The 15,434-nt window shown below is 48.7% G+C and overlaps 2 protein-coding genes across 2 annotated transcripts in view; both read left to right on the top strand.

The window, feature by feature from the left end:
* The window catches only part of DHRS3 (dehydrogenase/reductase 3), a 1,035,619-nt gene that overhangs the window by 704,533 nt on the left and 315,652 nt on the right, over nt 1–15,434 (top strand). The window lies entirely within an intron of this gene.
* Nucleotides 441–4,231, top strand: LOC126953099 (PRAME family member 18). Its single transcript, XM_050788465.1, has 3 exons — nt 441–773; nt 1,160–1,741; nt 3,014–4,231. The coding sequence occupies exons 1-3, from the start codon at nt 487–489 to the stop codon at nt 3,585–3,587; spliced, it is 1,443 nt and encodes a 480-aa protein (XP_050644422.1). The 5' UTR covers nt 441–486; the 3' UTR covers nt 3,588–4,231.

The raw sequence follows: 15,434 nt of genomic DNA, 5'->3' as shown, positions 1-15,434 counted from the left end.
TTGACCAGGCTGGCCAACAACTCCTAACTCCTAGCTCTTAACTCCTGACCTCAAGTGAGCCGCCCACCTGGGCCTCCAAAGTGCTGGGACTACCGTTGTGAACCACTAAGCCCAGCCACATGACCATTGTTTTAGACCTTTACATTGAGAAGACATTTTTTTTCTCAAAAAAGGAGCTGAGCTTTGGAGATCCTGAGTAACACTTCCCAGAGCTAGTAAAGTTGGGGGGAGCAATGAATGAAAATTCGTGGAGTAGGAGTGGTCTTGCCTGCTCCTTGGAGGTTGGAAGACACTCTTCCTGGTACCAGAAGGGCAGAACTATGTCTCTGTGGGCAATTATTGCAGAATGGAATTGGGGTAAACTAAGAACCCTTTCACACCTGCCAGAGTAGTGACGTCTGCCCTAGGAGAAGTCAGGGTGTGAGAGGACTGGCCTGAGAAGTTTGTCTTTTCTCTGGATTTGCTTTCTTGCAGATTTGCAGCAGGATGAACCTCCAGACCCCACCCAGACTACTGGAGCTGGCAGGGCAGAGCCTGCTGAGGGAAGAGGGCTTGGCCATCTCCGTCCTGGAGGAGCTGCCCAGGGAGCTCTTCCCCCTGCTATTTGTAGAGGCCTTCATTAGGAGACGCTGCGAGGTTCTGAAGGTGATGGTGCGGGCCTGGCCCTTCCCCCGCCTCCCTCTGGGGTCCCTGATGAAGACGCCTGATCTGGAGATCTTACATTATGTAGTGGATGGGATTGATTGCCTGCTTGCCCAAAAGGTTCGCCCCAGGTGAGTGACCCAGGTGGGGAGGGCCCAGGTGTCCAGGGAATAAACAGCTGGGTCAGAAAAATTGGGAGCCCGAGGGTGGCCCGGGGGCTTCTGATGGTGCCAGTGAGAAAGCTGGGACAGTTCTTGGCCATTGCCCAGCTCCTCTGGGAAAAGACTGCTCACCATGCAGGGTCCACCGAGGAAACAGGAACCTGCTTCCTCCCAGTGGAAGGTAAAAGCACTAGAAGTGGGGACCAGGTAGAATCCAAGGGGGAAAGGGATGGAGAAGAGACAGAAGGAGGGGCACTGAGGACAAAAGCAGCTGAGGTCCTCGATGCGGAGTGAAAGCCCAGGTCGGGGGTGGGTCCTTGCCTACATTCTGAGCTTTTCCCCCATGTGACTCACAGGAGGTGGAAACTGCAGGTGCTGGATTTGCGGGATGTTGATGAGAATTTCTGGACCATATGGTCTGGAGCCAGGCCCCTGTCCTGCTCCTCAAAGGCCATGAGTAAGACGCAGACAGTGGAGGACTGTCCAAGGACAGGAGAGAAGCAGCCCTTGAAGGTGTTCATGGATGTTTGCTTCAAGGAGAAATCCCTGGATGAAGGTCTGAGCTTCCTCTCTGGGTGGGTCCAGCACAGAAGAGGTTCAGTATACCTGTGCTGTACTAAGGTGGTGAATTATTCAACGTGCATTCTAAATTTCAGAAACATATTGGAAACAGTATACCCAGACAGTATCCAAGTGTTGGAAATTTGGAACATGTGCTGGTCATGTATCATAGTAGAGTTTAGCCGTTACCTGAGCCAGATGAGGAATCTTCGCAAACTCTTTGTCTCCGATGGCTGTCATTATTACCTGCCAAGCCCTGACAGCAAAGAACAGTTAGTTGCTGCATTCAGCTCTGTGTTCCGTAGGCTGGACTACCTCCAGACGCTTTATATAAGAAGGATCTGCTTCTTCAAAGGCTACCTGGACCGGTTGATCAGGTGAGGAAGGATGGTGAGCTTTCTCTGTGGGCCATGGCACAGCCTTTTTTTGTTATAGTAAACACTAGTGGGCATCTACTGTGTGCCAGCCACTGGCGATGTCACAGGGAAGGGGACACTAGAATGTATTGTCCTGTTTGGTGCTCTATATCCTGAAGTGGATATCACGGGATGGCTCCAGTAAGGGCAGAGGGATGACAGGGGGTCGATGCTACAGAGAGGGACATCGTGTAGGGAGCTGGTTAGTGGGGGTTCAGATGTAGTGAGGGTGCTTTTGTGAATTCCTTGTTAGGAAGTGTGTTTAAAGTTAATATGATAAAAAAAAAAAAAAAAGAGGCAACAGAAAGGAGGGTATAAAAGAAGAGAAAGTGCATCAAACCTGTGCGTTTCACAGAAGACGCTCTGTCCTCACAGCTTAGTGAACGTGAATGATCCTGTCTCTTTTTTTTTTTTTTTTTTTTTTTTGAGATGGAGTCTCGCTGTGTCTCCCAGGCTGGAGTGCAGTGGCGTGATCTCGGCTCACTGCAAGCTCCGCCTCCCGGGTTCACGCCATTCTCCCGCCTCAGTCTCCCATAGCTGAGACTACAGGCGCCCGCCACCACGCCCGGCTAGTTTTTTTTTTTTGTATTTTTAGTAGAGACGGGGTTTCACCATGTTAGCCAGGATAGTCTCGATCTCCTGACCTCGTGATCCACCCGCCTTGGCCTCCCAAAGTGCTGGGATTACAGGCTTGAGCCACCGCGCCCGGCCTCCTGTCTCTAATTCTCTGTCTGTAAAAGGTTGTTTTGAACTCTAGGAAAGGTAATTGACATGGGAAACGCATGCTTCTGGGATGGAGGTGAGGGAGCAGGCATGAGAGTGGTACAAAGAGATAGGTGGTTTGCAGATGTGGCCATGTCAGGAAACCTCTGAAGGCAGGCAGCCCTAACTGATGTCCCTAGACCTTGCTCAGGTCAGTTCTTTGGGCATATCTTCCACAGGCCCCCTGTGGCCCAGAGATGAAGATTTCTGCTGGAAGATGAAGAAAAGAGGCGTTAGAGATTTTGTGGCCTTGAACCAATCACACGAGTGATGGTGAAAGGACTGAGCCTAAAATGGGACTGCCCCTGAATGATCAGAGTCCTCACCAGGCAGCACCTTGCAGGAGGACCGTGATTAGATGATGAGAACAAACTTGTGTTTGGGTGAACCAGGCTCTTCCCTTGAGGTTATTTTCCACCACCCTCCTCTAACTGGTACCATTGCCCAGAACTAACTTCTAGCTCTCCCCAGGTGCCTCAAGAGCCCGTTGGAGACGTTGGCATTAACTTATGGCTCCCTAGAGGAAGAGGACTTGAAGTGTCTGCCCCGGTACCCAAGTCTCAGTCAACTGAAGCAGCTGAATCTGAGTCACGGTGTGCTGCGCTTCCTCCGTCTTGAGCCCCTCCGAGCTCTGCTAGAGAAAGTTGCTGCCACTCTTCAGACCCTCTTCTTAGTGGACTGTGGGATTGGGAACTCCAAACTCAGGGTCATCCTGCCTGCCCTGAGTCGCTGCTCCAACCTCACCACTTTCTGCTTTCACGGCAATGACACCTCCATGGATACTCTGAAGGACCTGCTGCGTCACACAGGCAGGCTGAGCAAGCTGAGCCTGGAAACATATCCTGCCCCTCGGGAGAGTCTTGACAACAGAGGTCGTGTCGTTTGGGGGCTCCTCACCCCACTTCAGGCTGAGCTGATGCGTATACTGAGGGAAGTAAGGCAGCCCAACAGGATCTTCTTCGGTCCCATCTCCTGTCCTTGCTGTGGCACGTCGCCCACTGAACAACTGGAGCTCAGTTTTTGCTTCCGGAGAAGCCCTGCCTAGTGGGGTGGAGGTATAAAAAGCTTTTTCTCCAGGCACTTGGAAACTAAAATCTGGGACATAGATGCCTTTTCTTTTTCTTTTTCCTTATTTTACAATTTTTATTTAAAAATTTGAGACAGGGTTTCCCCATGTTGTCCAGGCTGTTCTCAAACTCTTAGGCTCAAGCGAGCCTCCTGCTTGGCCTCCCAAGATTCTGGGATTACAGGCAGGAGCTGCTGTGCCAGTTCTATAGGTGCGTTATAAAGGGAGCAGAGAATCCTTTGCTTCAGGCACGTGCTTCCTGTGAGTGGAAAAAACAAACAAACAAACAAACAAACAAAAACAAAAACCAGTAGGGGGCAGCACTGGGGAAAAGGTTGAATGGAGTCAATGAGACTCAGGGACCTGTGTCCTAGACAGTCAGAAATAGAACCTGAAGTTCTAGAGTGAGGGAGTTATCTCAGCAAGGATGGATACCAAGAAATTTCAGAAGTAAAGAGAACCTAAATGGCAACTCTGCTGTCCTTCATGATTGATTAGCCTGTTTTAGTGATTTATACATCAGAAATCTTTAGTTACTGGTGAATTCAAAAAAGAGATACTAGTTCATCTGTGATTTAGGTTCATCTGCAGGAAATAAAGGAATCCAAATAAACTTCGTTTTGTTGTTGTTTTTTTCTTTTCTTTCTTTTTGTTTTTTTTGTTTGTTTGTTTGTTTTAGAGATTCGCTCTTGTTGCCTAAGTTGGAGAGAAATGGTGTGATCTTGGCTCACCGCACCTCCACCTCCCGGGTTCAAGCGATTCTCCTGCCTCAGTCTTCCGAGTAGCTGGGATCTCAGGCAGGCACCACCATGCCTGGCTAATTTTGTATTTTTAATAGAAATGGGGTTTCTCCATGTTGGTCAAATTGATCTCGAACTCCCAACCTCAGGTAATCTGCCCACCTTGGCCTCCCAAAGTGCTAGGACTACAGGCATGAGCCACTGAGCCTGACCTGGTTTTTTTTTTTAGATGGAGTCTTGCTCTGTCACCTAGGCTGGAGTACAGCGGTGCGATCTTGGCTCACTGCAACCTCCAACTCCCAGGTTCAAGGGAATTTGTATTTTTGGTAGAGACGGGGTCTCACCATGTTGGCCTGACTGGTCTCAAACTCCTAACCCCAAGTGACCTCAAGGAAGCCTCCCAAAGTGCTAGGATTACAGGCGTGAACCACCGTGCCCGGCCTAAACTTCGATTATTTTGATTAATTTATGCCCATTCTTTACCTTTCCAGTCATCTGTTCCTTACTTTCTCCTGTAGTTGTTCACCGGGTTCAGCCACAAAAGATGCCTGCCTGGGACCTGGACCATTCTGTGTGGGCAGTGATGATGAGCCATTGAGTCAACCCTCTTGTCAGGGGCCCTCACTGCGCCCCAGATACTGAGACCCTGTTCACTCCTCATGGGCAGATCTGGGAGAATCTGTTCCTGATCATTGGCCATGTCAGGAAAGGGCTTCACCGCACAAAGATGCGGCCCCCTGCCTTGGAAGGGAATGGCCATAGGGTGTATTAGCGGGAGCCTCATGGCATCACCAACGTTTGCCTGTCCTCATGGTGGCTAGTGGGTTTTACTGAATTAACATAATTGTGTCTAGTAAAGATGTCCAATTTCTCTCAGAAAAATGCTAAAATCATTTAGGTAGATAATACATTCTAAACATTTCTAGCCCACAGCAATTGAAATATGCATCCTTTTGGAAATTAAGTCATTTCAAGGAGAGAACTTCCTGTAACACCTTATCAAAAAACAGGAAAACCAGGGCACTGACCTATCCTCATGGTGACTAGTGGGGTTTACTGAATTAAAGTAACTGTGTCCAGTAAAGACATCCACTTTCTCTTTCAGAATACTGCTAAAATCATTTAGGTGGATAATACATTCTAAATATTTCCAGCCCTCATTAATGGAAATAGACATCCTTTTGGAAACTAACTCATTTCAATGAGAGATCTTCCTATCACCTCCCTTCTCTCCTTATCAAAAAACAGAAAAACCTGGGCTTGACCTAGCTAGCGCTCCTACACTGCCATGAGAATCCCTTTGGGACTTCTCCCATTTGGGACTGGCAGCACTCTCATGGTTTACTAAAACTTAGGTAAACCTGAGCTTAAACCACCACCTGGAGTCAAGAAGAAGCAGCAACCTAGTGGTGAAGATTCACCAAGGGAATGTATTCAGTCCAAATCAAAACAAGCCAGACAGAAAACTGGAGCAAATCATTCCTCATTCAGTGCAAAAATATAGATCTACATCTACAACAAACTAGAGCAAACAGGAAACCATGACCTCCCCAAAATGATAAAGCCGAAATCTAGTGGGTGACTCTAAAGAGATGGTGATTTGTCAGCTCTCTAACCAATCACTGAAAATCACAGGTTTTCACACTTGTATTTTAGTTTCAGAAAGACAGATGCAGGTTTGTTCTATAGATCATAGACAAACTATCAGATAATTTTGGTATTTTGTTTGTTTGTTTGTTTTTTGTTTTTTGAGGCAGCATCTTACTCTGCCACCCAGGCTGGAGTGTAGTGCCCTGATCTTAGCTCACTGCAACCTCTGCCTCCCAGAGTCAAGCAATTATCCCGCCTTGGCCTGCCAAGTAGCTGAGACTACAGATTTGCACTACCATGCCCGGCTAAGTTTTTGTATTTTTAGTAGAGACAGTTTCACCATGTTGGTCAGGCTGGTCTTGAACTCCTGACCTCAAATGGTGCACCAGCCTTGGCCTCCTACAGTGCTGGGATTACAGGTGTGAGACACCATGCCCAGCCAGTTTTGCTAGTTTTTTGATACCCACCCCGCTTCCACCCTCCACTCCCCAGTAGTCCTGGGCATCTATTGTTTCCATTATTATGTCATGTATACTTAATGTTTGGCTCCCATTTATAAGTGAGAACATGTAGTGTTTGGTTTTCTGTTCCTGCTTCAGTTTGCTTAGCATAATGGCTTCTAGCTTCATCCATGTTGCTGCAAAGGGAGGGAGAGGACCTGGTAAAAGGGCGTTATCTTGTTCTTGTTTATGGCTGTGTAGATTTCCATGGTGTATATGTACCACATTTTTTAATCCAGTCCACCACTGATGGGCATTCCAGTGGATTCCATGTCTTTGCTATTGTGAATAATGCTGTGATGAGCATCTACACATGACCACTCCTATTCAACATGTACTGGAGGTCTCATGTTGCTGGAGTCTCTCTATATTACCTGGACTGGTCTAGAACTGCCAGGCTCAATCAGTGCTTCAATCTTAGCCTTCCAAAGTATTGGGATTATAGGCATGAGACACCACACATGGCTCTTTTTTATTATAACGTATATTTCTAGGCCGGGCGCAGTGGCTCATACCTGTAATCCCAGCACTTTGGGAGGCCGAGGTGGGTGGATCACAAGGTCAAGAGATCGAGACCATCTTGGCCAACATGGTGAAACCCAGTCTCTACTAAAAAATACAAAAATTAGCTGGGCGTGGTGGCACATGCCTGTAATCCCAGCTACTCGGGAGGCTGAGGCAGGAGAATCACTTGAACCCGGGAGGTGGAGATTGCAGTGAGCCGAGATCGTGCCACTGAACTCCAGCCTGGGCAAAGAGTGAGACTCCCTCTTAAAAAAAAAAAAAGATCTATTTCTATAGGCCAAGGAAGGTGGCTCATGCCTGTAATTCCAGCACTTTGGGAGGCTGATGTGGATGGATTACTTGAGCCAAGGAGTTCTAGCCTGGACAACAAGGCAAAACCCTGTCTCTACTTAAAAAGGAAAAAAAAAAAAAGATATATTTCTGTAGCTTATGGCCTGCAGGCTGGCCATGCCTCAGGCTGGAAAGTGCAGCTTTCAGAAAAGATCCTCCACTGGTCCTTCCAGGGAGGAAGTGACGAAGCAGGAATTTATGCTGAGTGGGCTGGCAAGTATAGCCACCCAACAGGTTATGAAATGGGCTGAGTATTCATGAAGGAGGCCTAACACATGCATATTGAATAAACACACACATGGCTTACCTCCCATGTTGACTTTGGGGTGGAGACTTCACATTTCTTTTTCGAGACAGAGTCTTGCTCTGTCACCCAGGCTGGAGTGCAATGGCACCATCTTGGCTCACTGTATCCTCTGCCTCCCGGGTTCAAGCGATTCTCCTGCCTCAGCCAAGTAGCTGAGACTACAGGTACGTGTCGCCACACCTGGCAACTTTTTGTATTTTTAGTAGAGATAGGGTTTCACTGTGTTGGCCGGCCTGGTCTGGAACTCCTGACTTCAGGTGATCTGCCTGCCTCGGTCTCCCAAAGTGCTGAGATTACAGGTGTGAACCACCACGCTGCACCGAGACTTCACATTTCAGTGCATTATAGCTATACCCCCTACATCAAAGGCTGCATCGGAGACACGAAGACGCTCGTGTGCTAAGTCTCTTTCAAGTGGTCAGAACCAGTCAATGGCCAGAGGTCTCTCATCCGGAGAAAGTTACTGGAATCATTCTCTTGTCCAATCAAAGCTGGAGTCATGGCATGTGGAGCAGGGGGTCAGTTAGTCAGAATCTGGGATGGATGAACCGCAATCGTTTCAATATTGCTTATCTTAGGGCCAGTGCTTGTTCAGCTGCTAGAGGAAGAGAAAAACCCTGTGGCAGTTAGAATATAGTTCATTCAGCCGGGCGCAGTGGCTCTTGCCTGTAATCCCAGCACTTTGGGAGGCTGAAGTGGGTGGATAACGAGGTCAGCAGTTCAAGACCTGTCTGGCCAAGACGGTGAAACCCTGTCTCTACTAAAAATACAAAAAATTAGCCGGGTGTGGTGGTGTGCACCTGTAATCCCAGCTACTCGGGAGGCTAAGGCAGGAGAATTGCTTGAACCTGGGAGGCGGAGGTTGCAGTGAGCCAAGATCATGCCACTGCCCTTCAGTCTGGGCTACAGAGCGAGACTCCACCTCAAAAAAAAATTAGTTAAAAAGGTGTATAGTTAATTTTTTAAGGATAGGGGCCCCTGACTTAACCCTTGCCTGGGAAGACCTTAGGTCCTGTATATAACTTGGTATCTTATGACCCTAGTCTATTCAGTCAGCCTTATAATCTCTATTTTAACATGAATGCTGGTCAGTTTTTGTGTCTAAACCATGAAAGAAAGGAAATAAAATGAGACATGTCTAACCTCCCATCTCGCCATGGCCAGGAACAGTTTTAAAGATTTCTCTGGTGGGCACACTTGACCAAGAGGGAATCTGTTCAGTACATAGGGGGAGCTTAGGATTTTATTTTTAGTTTTCAGAACAAGGGATGAGTAATCATGGGGGCTTCTGCTGGAAGGGAAAAAGGAGGAAAAAAATGCATTAATTTCACTCTTCCTGGATGCCAGGCCCTATGCCAAGCCCTTAACTTGCCCCATCTCATTGGATCCTACCAGGGTCACACAGGTGGTGGGCATCACCATCCTCATTTTTCAGGAAAACTGAGGCTCTTGCTCAAGGTCCCTGCCTAACAACACCAGGCCCTGAGTCCTCAGCAGGGTCCTCACTCGGATGCCCTTTGTGTAGGGTTTCTCACCTGAGTCCTCAGCAGGGTCCTCACTCGGATGCCCTTTGTGTAGGGTTTCTCACCTGAGTCCTCAGCAGGGTCCTCACTCGGATGCCCTTTGTGTAAGGTTTCTCACCGTAGGGAAGGTCACTCATCACCCGCAGGCACTTGACTATTATCTGCCCTCTAAGGATGTGCGATTCCAAAACATGCTTGCTCCGAGAAAAACCGGGCTGTATCATTTTCCCCGCCAAACCGGAGAGGAGTCAAGAGATCAAAGGATGACTCAGACGAGCCCAGCTTGGCAAATACATGAGTTGATTAGGATTCACATGCAGGGCACTCCTGGGCAGCAGCAACAGCCCCCAAAATCTGCGCCACCTCCTGTCTCCAAACTGCTTTTAAGTGAATTTTCTAGTTCTTTGTCCACTGATTTTGAGCAATCAGTTTCATTTGCTTGGTAGGTTCTGAGATACTGTCTGAGATGCTTGGGCTCTCGGGGACACCTGCTTCTTGGCTGGGCACGAGAGTCTTGGCTTCCCACCTGGCCTTCAGGGTTCAGGCAGGGGACATGTGCCCTTATGTAACCTGATGGGACCTGTCACACTCCAATTTTATACACTTGAAGGGGGCCTGCCCTGCCACACCTGTGGGTACTTCATATCAGGTGGGATGAGAGACTGAGAAAATAAATAAGACACAGAGACAAAGTATAGAGAAAGAAAAATGGGCCCAGGGGACCGGCACTCAGCATATGGAGGACCCACACTGGCACCAGTCTCTGAGTTCCCTCAGTATTTATTGATTACTATTTTCACTATCTCAGTAAGGGGAATGTGGCAGAAGAGTAGGGTGATAGTGGGGAGAAGGTCAGCAAGAAAACATGTGAGCAAAGGAATCCGTGTCACAAATAAGTTCAAGGGAAGATACGATGCCTGGATGTGCACATAGGCCAGGTTTATGTTTCTCTCCACCCAAACATCTCAGTGGAGTAAAGGGCAACAAAGCAGCATTGCTGCCAACATGTCTCACCTCCTGCCACAAAGCAGTTTTTTCTCCTATCTCAGAATAGAACAAAGGTACAATCGGGTTTTATGCTGAGACATTGCATTCCCAGGGGCAGGCAGGAGACAGAGGCCTTCCTCTTATCTCAACTGCAAGAGGCCTTCCTCTTTTACTAATCCTCCTCACACAGCCCCTTCACGGGTGTCGGGCTGGGGGGACGGTCAGGTCTTTTCCATCCCACGAGGCCATATTTCAGACCATCACATGGGGAGAAACCTTGGACAATACCTGGCTTTCCAGGACAGAGGTCCCTGCAGCTTTCCGCAGTGCACTGTGCCCCTGGTTACTTGAGAATGGAGAATGGCGATGACTTTTACCAAGCATACTGCCCGTAAACATTTTGTTAGCAAAGCACATCCTGCACAGCCCTAGATCCCTTAAACCTTGATTCTATACAACACATGTTTCTGTGAGCTCAAGGTTGGGGCTAAAAGTCACAGATTAACAGCATCTCAGGGCAAAGTAATTGTTCAGGGTACAGGTCAAAATGAAGTTTCTTATGTCTTCCTTTTCTACATAGACACAGCAACAGTCTGATCTCTCTTTCTTTTCCTTATATACACTAGTCTTCTTCTTTATTCTGCTAGATATGGGAAGGGTGTTAAGAAAAGATCTCTCATCATGCTTGATTTTTGAATGTGGTAAAGACATTTTTAAACATGTTTTATGTCTATGTGATTGTTAGTGTTCATATATTATTTTGTTTTGTTTTTGAGATGGAGTCTTGCTCTGTCACCAGGCTCGAGTGTGGTGGCAGAGTCTCGGCTCACTGCAACCTCCACCCCCCAGGTTCAAGCAATTCTCCTGCCTCAGCCTCTCGAGTAGCTGGGAGTATAGGCACGTGCCATCATGCCCAGCTAATTTTTGTATTCTTAGTAGAGACAGGGTTTCACCGTGGTAGCTAGGATGGCCTCGATCCCTTGATCTTGGGATCCACCCGCCTCAGCCTCCCAAAGTGCTACTGTTACAGGCATGAGCCACTGTGCACGGCCGTATTTTTATATTATTGGTAGCATTTTGCTACAAGGGAATTTTGATATCTTTATAAGACACAATTAGTTTAATTAAGGAAGGACCACTGCCCACCATCAGGACAGGTGTGGCTTGGTGATGCCCTGAGGCTCCAGATAATCACTGGTGTAAATGTCCCCTTCCAAAGCAGGGGCCATGCCTTGTGCAGCGAAGCTCTTTCCCAGCACAGCTAATGGTCAGAAATGGATTCTTCTGGATCTGCCCATTAGGACTGAACAGGGTCTCAGCATCTGGTTAGCAGGGAGGGACCCTGAGAAGGGATTTTATTTGAGTGACTCACACTCATTGCCCACATAGAATGTCCAGGCCCTGTGTGTGCATCTTGTGTGTATTAACCCACTCATCAGCCACAGAACAAAGCGAGGAGGTAATAGATTTGTAAAGAGAAGTAAAGAACAGGAGGGAACTGATAAAAATGAGGAAATTTCATTTGGATGTCTGACTTCCTGGGGCAGAATCTCATTAAAAACACAGCTTAGTGCTTTTGATTTTCTTTTCTTTTTTTTTTTTTTTTTTTTTTTGAGATGGAATCTTGCTCTGTTGCTCAGGCTGGAGTGTAGTGGCACGATCTCAGCTCACTGAAACCTCTGCCTCCCGGATTCAAGCGATTCTCCTGCCTCAGCCTCCCGAATAGCTGAAACTACAAGTGCCCGCCACCATGCTTGGCTACATTTTTGTTTTTTTGGCCCTGAGTCTTGCTCTGTCACCCAGGCTGGAGTGAAGTGGCACGATCTGGGGATCTCAAGTACATGGACCAGGGAATCTGCAGGAATTTGTTTATCTTGGGCTGGGGGTGCATAGGGAGTAGGTAGGGCTCCTATGACCACAAACCCAAGGCCTCTGGGATCAGAAGGCAACAACAAGGGCCAGGACCTACCCCGGGGCCTGTGCTTGCAGGGATCCTCGCTCTCATTTGTATGTGGGGTGCTTGAGTGATTGCAGATTCCTCACCCACCCCCATTGGCTCTTCTAGGGAAGATGCATCTATGACACCTGTAGGTGGCCCTGTGTAGGAAAAGATTGCAGAATCCACATGGGCCCGTGCTGAGTGAGGCTTTCTCCAGGTGGGCACAAAAACCTCTAGCTTCCCAGCCACTGCCAGAGCCTGGGGTAGGGGGCCCCACATGGAGGCAAATGCAGGGAGCATTGGCAAAGGCAGGTCTGAGTGAAAGGAGAAGAGGAGCATATGGGAAAGACACAGAGGTCTCCGACAGTTCCAGGGCCAGAGACGCTTGGGAGTGGGAGAGGCGTGACTGGGTGATAGGTCCAGGGCTTTTTCTGAGCCCTGAGGCCCCAGCAGGTTTACCTCCCTCCCAAGATCTCTCTGGGCTATTGTGCCTGGGAGTCAGTGCCGGCTCCACTGCAACCCTCTGGGAAGGGTATAGAGTCCTCAGGGTCTAAAGTTCAACTTTACACATTATCCTCAAATGAGGGCTTTTACTCAGGGACCTCTTGTCCACAGGTCCCACATCTTCTTGCTGGACTCCTAGAGGAAGTTGTCCTCCCAGAGACATGGGATGTTATACTTTTATCTTCCATGGAATCAGCTCTGACAGGTAGAGTTTTACCTTTCTAGGTGGCTGCACACACACACACACACACACACACACACACACACATGCATACCATGTGGTCATGGCAGTGATGCCCACGGCCTGGGGTTCTTCCATAGCACCCGCCTGAAAAAAGCCTCACCTAAGGCTAAGAAGAGACCTGACTTGGACAAAAAAATACCTACTGCATTCCAGGTGCAGCCTTGTCAACTCTAAGGCTGGGCCAGCGGGACGTGGGAAGGGATGGCCCCTGCACTGGGGACCTGTCCTAGGCTCTGCCATCATCTTGGCAGCCTTGGAAGACCAGAGGGGTCAGGTCTTCCTCTGCAAGCCAGGCAGTGTCACCACCCAGAAATCCAGGGCGCCTGTTTAGGTCCGGAGCAGCAGCTGTGGAGCTCCCTGCTTTGTGCCTTGCCATGTTCACCAAAATTGGTCAATATAAATTGGGGAAAATAGAGACGGGCTGATGTCCTTGGGATGCATAAAGTGACACTGGCCCCATCAGCTCAGGCTGGGGGAGAAAACAGAGGCTCAGGAATATTCTAGAGAACCTGAGCAAGGTCCTCGTAGGAGCTTTGGAATCCCAGTGTGGATTGTGGGACTGGAGAATAGGTCAGATCATTTCCAGAGATGGGCTTCAAAGGCTGCTCTGAGCTGGGCAGCAGATGAGCACCTTGAGAAGAGCAGGCAACAGGACATGGTAGAAAAGCTTCCAAGTGCAGGATTCTTGCTGGGGTACTGTGGGTGCTGCTGGGCCCCCTGAAACGGGCAGGAATGGGAAGTTAGTCAGTTCTTTCCAACATTTAGGTTGTTGAACACCTTGGCAGTTCCACTGAGCCCCTCACCTGAGGGGTCTGCCAATCATTTGCTGCCAGAACACGGGCAGGTTTTTCTCTGGTCAAGTCTCAGGTTTACCAGGTTAAAAATGGAGAAAATAGCAACGGGCCTTAGATTCTCCATGAAGGAGAGCTGAGGTCCGGGATGCTCGGTACCAGCCGTCTGTGGTGCCTTGTGGATGCTCAGTCAACAGAGATTCTCACAACCATTCTTGGTGCTGAGCTCACTCTCAGCCTCAGGTTTACAAAGTGGGGCGTGGGAAGCAGAAGCCCCACCTGGCTCAGGTGATCCTCCCGCCTTAACTTCTCGGGCAGCCTGGCCTACAGGTGCACACTGCCGTCCCCGGCTAATAGTGTGCATTTTTATTAGAGACAGGGTTTCACCACATTGCCCATGTTCCTCACAAACTCCTGAGCTCTAGCACTCTGCCTTTCTTGGCTTCCCAAAGTGCTGGGATTAGAGGCCTGAGGTTGGTTTCTTTCTTGCTTGCTTGCTTGCTTTTTCTTTCGTTCTTTTTTGAGACAGAATGTCATGCTGTCACCCAGGGTGGAGGACAGTGGCGCCATCTCAGCTCACCGCAACTTCCGCATCCCAGGTTCAAGCGATTCTCCTGCCTCAGCCTTCTGAGTAGCTGAGAGTGCCGGCACCTGCCACTATGCTTAGCGAATTTTTTTGTATTTTTAGTAGAGACGGGGTTTCACCGTATTAGTCAGAATCATCTCTGTCTCCTGACCTCGTGATCCGCCTACCTTGGCCTCCCAAAGTGCTGACGTTACAGGCATGAGCCACTGTGCCTAGTCCTGAGTTTTCTGTGTAGGCCTAATGGTGACACCCTGATAAGAATCTCTATGTTCAATATTAGGGACAGGAAAGGACTCTAAGAAGGAAGAAACATAAATTATGAAACTGGAGTGGGAAGGGATTCGGTGAGATTAAGATTTGGATGAAGGTCCTGGAAAATGACTGGGGCTGATGGTTGCTGGGAAATGTTCCACTGTGGGAAGATCCCTGAGCCTAAAGGAAAGGTTTCCAGATGACAGCGCCATGACAGGGACATATGGACCCTCATTCATTTCTCTCTCACATCCTGTAGAGCCCACAGTTTCTTCCTCTGTGACTCCCAGCTTGGCAAAGTCTCCCTTCCCAGGTCTGGCCACACTGCTTCTCTCTGGCCTGTGCCCCAGCTCACATTCTCAGATTCCATCTTCCCAAGCTGGTTTTCTGAGCGGAGCCCATCATTTTTGTGAATAAACACACTTTACCTTCTAGTAGGGCCAAGACTGTGCCTGTCCCGTGTCCTCAAAGCCAATGTTATGGTTTAAGAGTCTGCACTGTCTCTTTTGATGATTCCCCTTTTAATTTCTGAACTCACTCTAAGCTGGGTGAGGTGGCTCAAGCCTGTAATCCCAGCACTTTGGAAGGCCGAGATGGGCAGATCACTTGAGGTCAAGAGATCAAGACCAGCTGGGCCAACATGATGAAACCCCATCACGACTAAAATTACAAAAATTAGTGGGCATGGTGGAGTGCGCCTGTAATCCCAGCTACTTGGGAGGCAGAGGTGGGAGAACTGCTTGAACCCGGAAGGTCGAGGCTGCAGTGAGCCAAAATCTTGCCACTGCACTGCAGCCTGGGTGACACACGAAGCCCTGTCTCAAAATCAATCAATCAGTCAATCAATCAATCATCAATCAACTCAAGCTAGACAAAAGACCTTCAGTCCCGACATCTAGATGCCCACAAGATAACTGCCATAATTTATATTGTCTTGGTTCCCTTCCAGGGTCCCATTAGAACACATCGACCCATTCTTCTCAGTCCCCACCTCACTTGGTCACCCCA

The sequence above is a fragment of the Macaca thibetana genome, chromosome 1, assembly GCF_024542745.1.
Source record: "Macaca thibetana thibetana isolate TM-01 chromosome 1, ASM2454274v1, whole genome shotgun sequence".
Lineage (NCBI taxonomy): Eukaryota > Metazoa > Chordata > Mammalia > Primates > Cercopithecidae > Macaca > Macaca thibetana.
The sequence above is the reverse complement of the archived record's forward strand: the minus strand, read 5'-3'. Positions and strand labels throughout refer to the sequence as shown.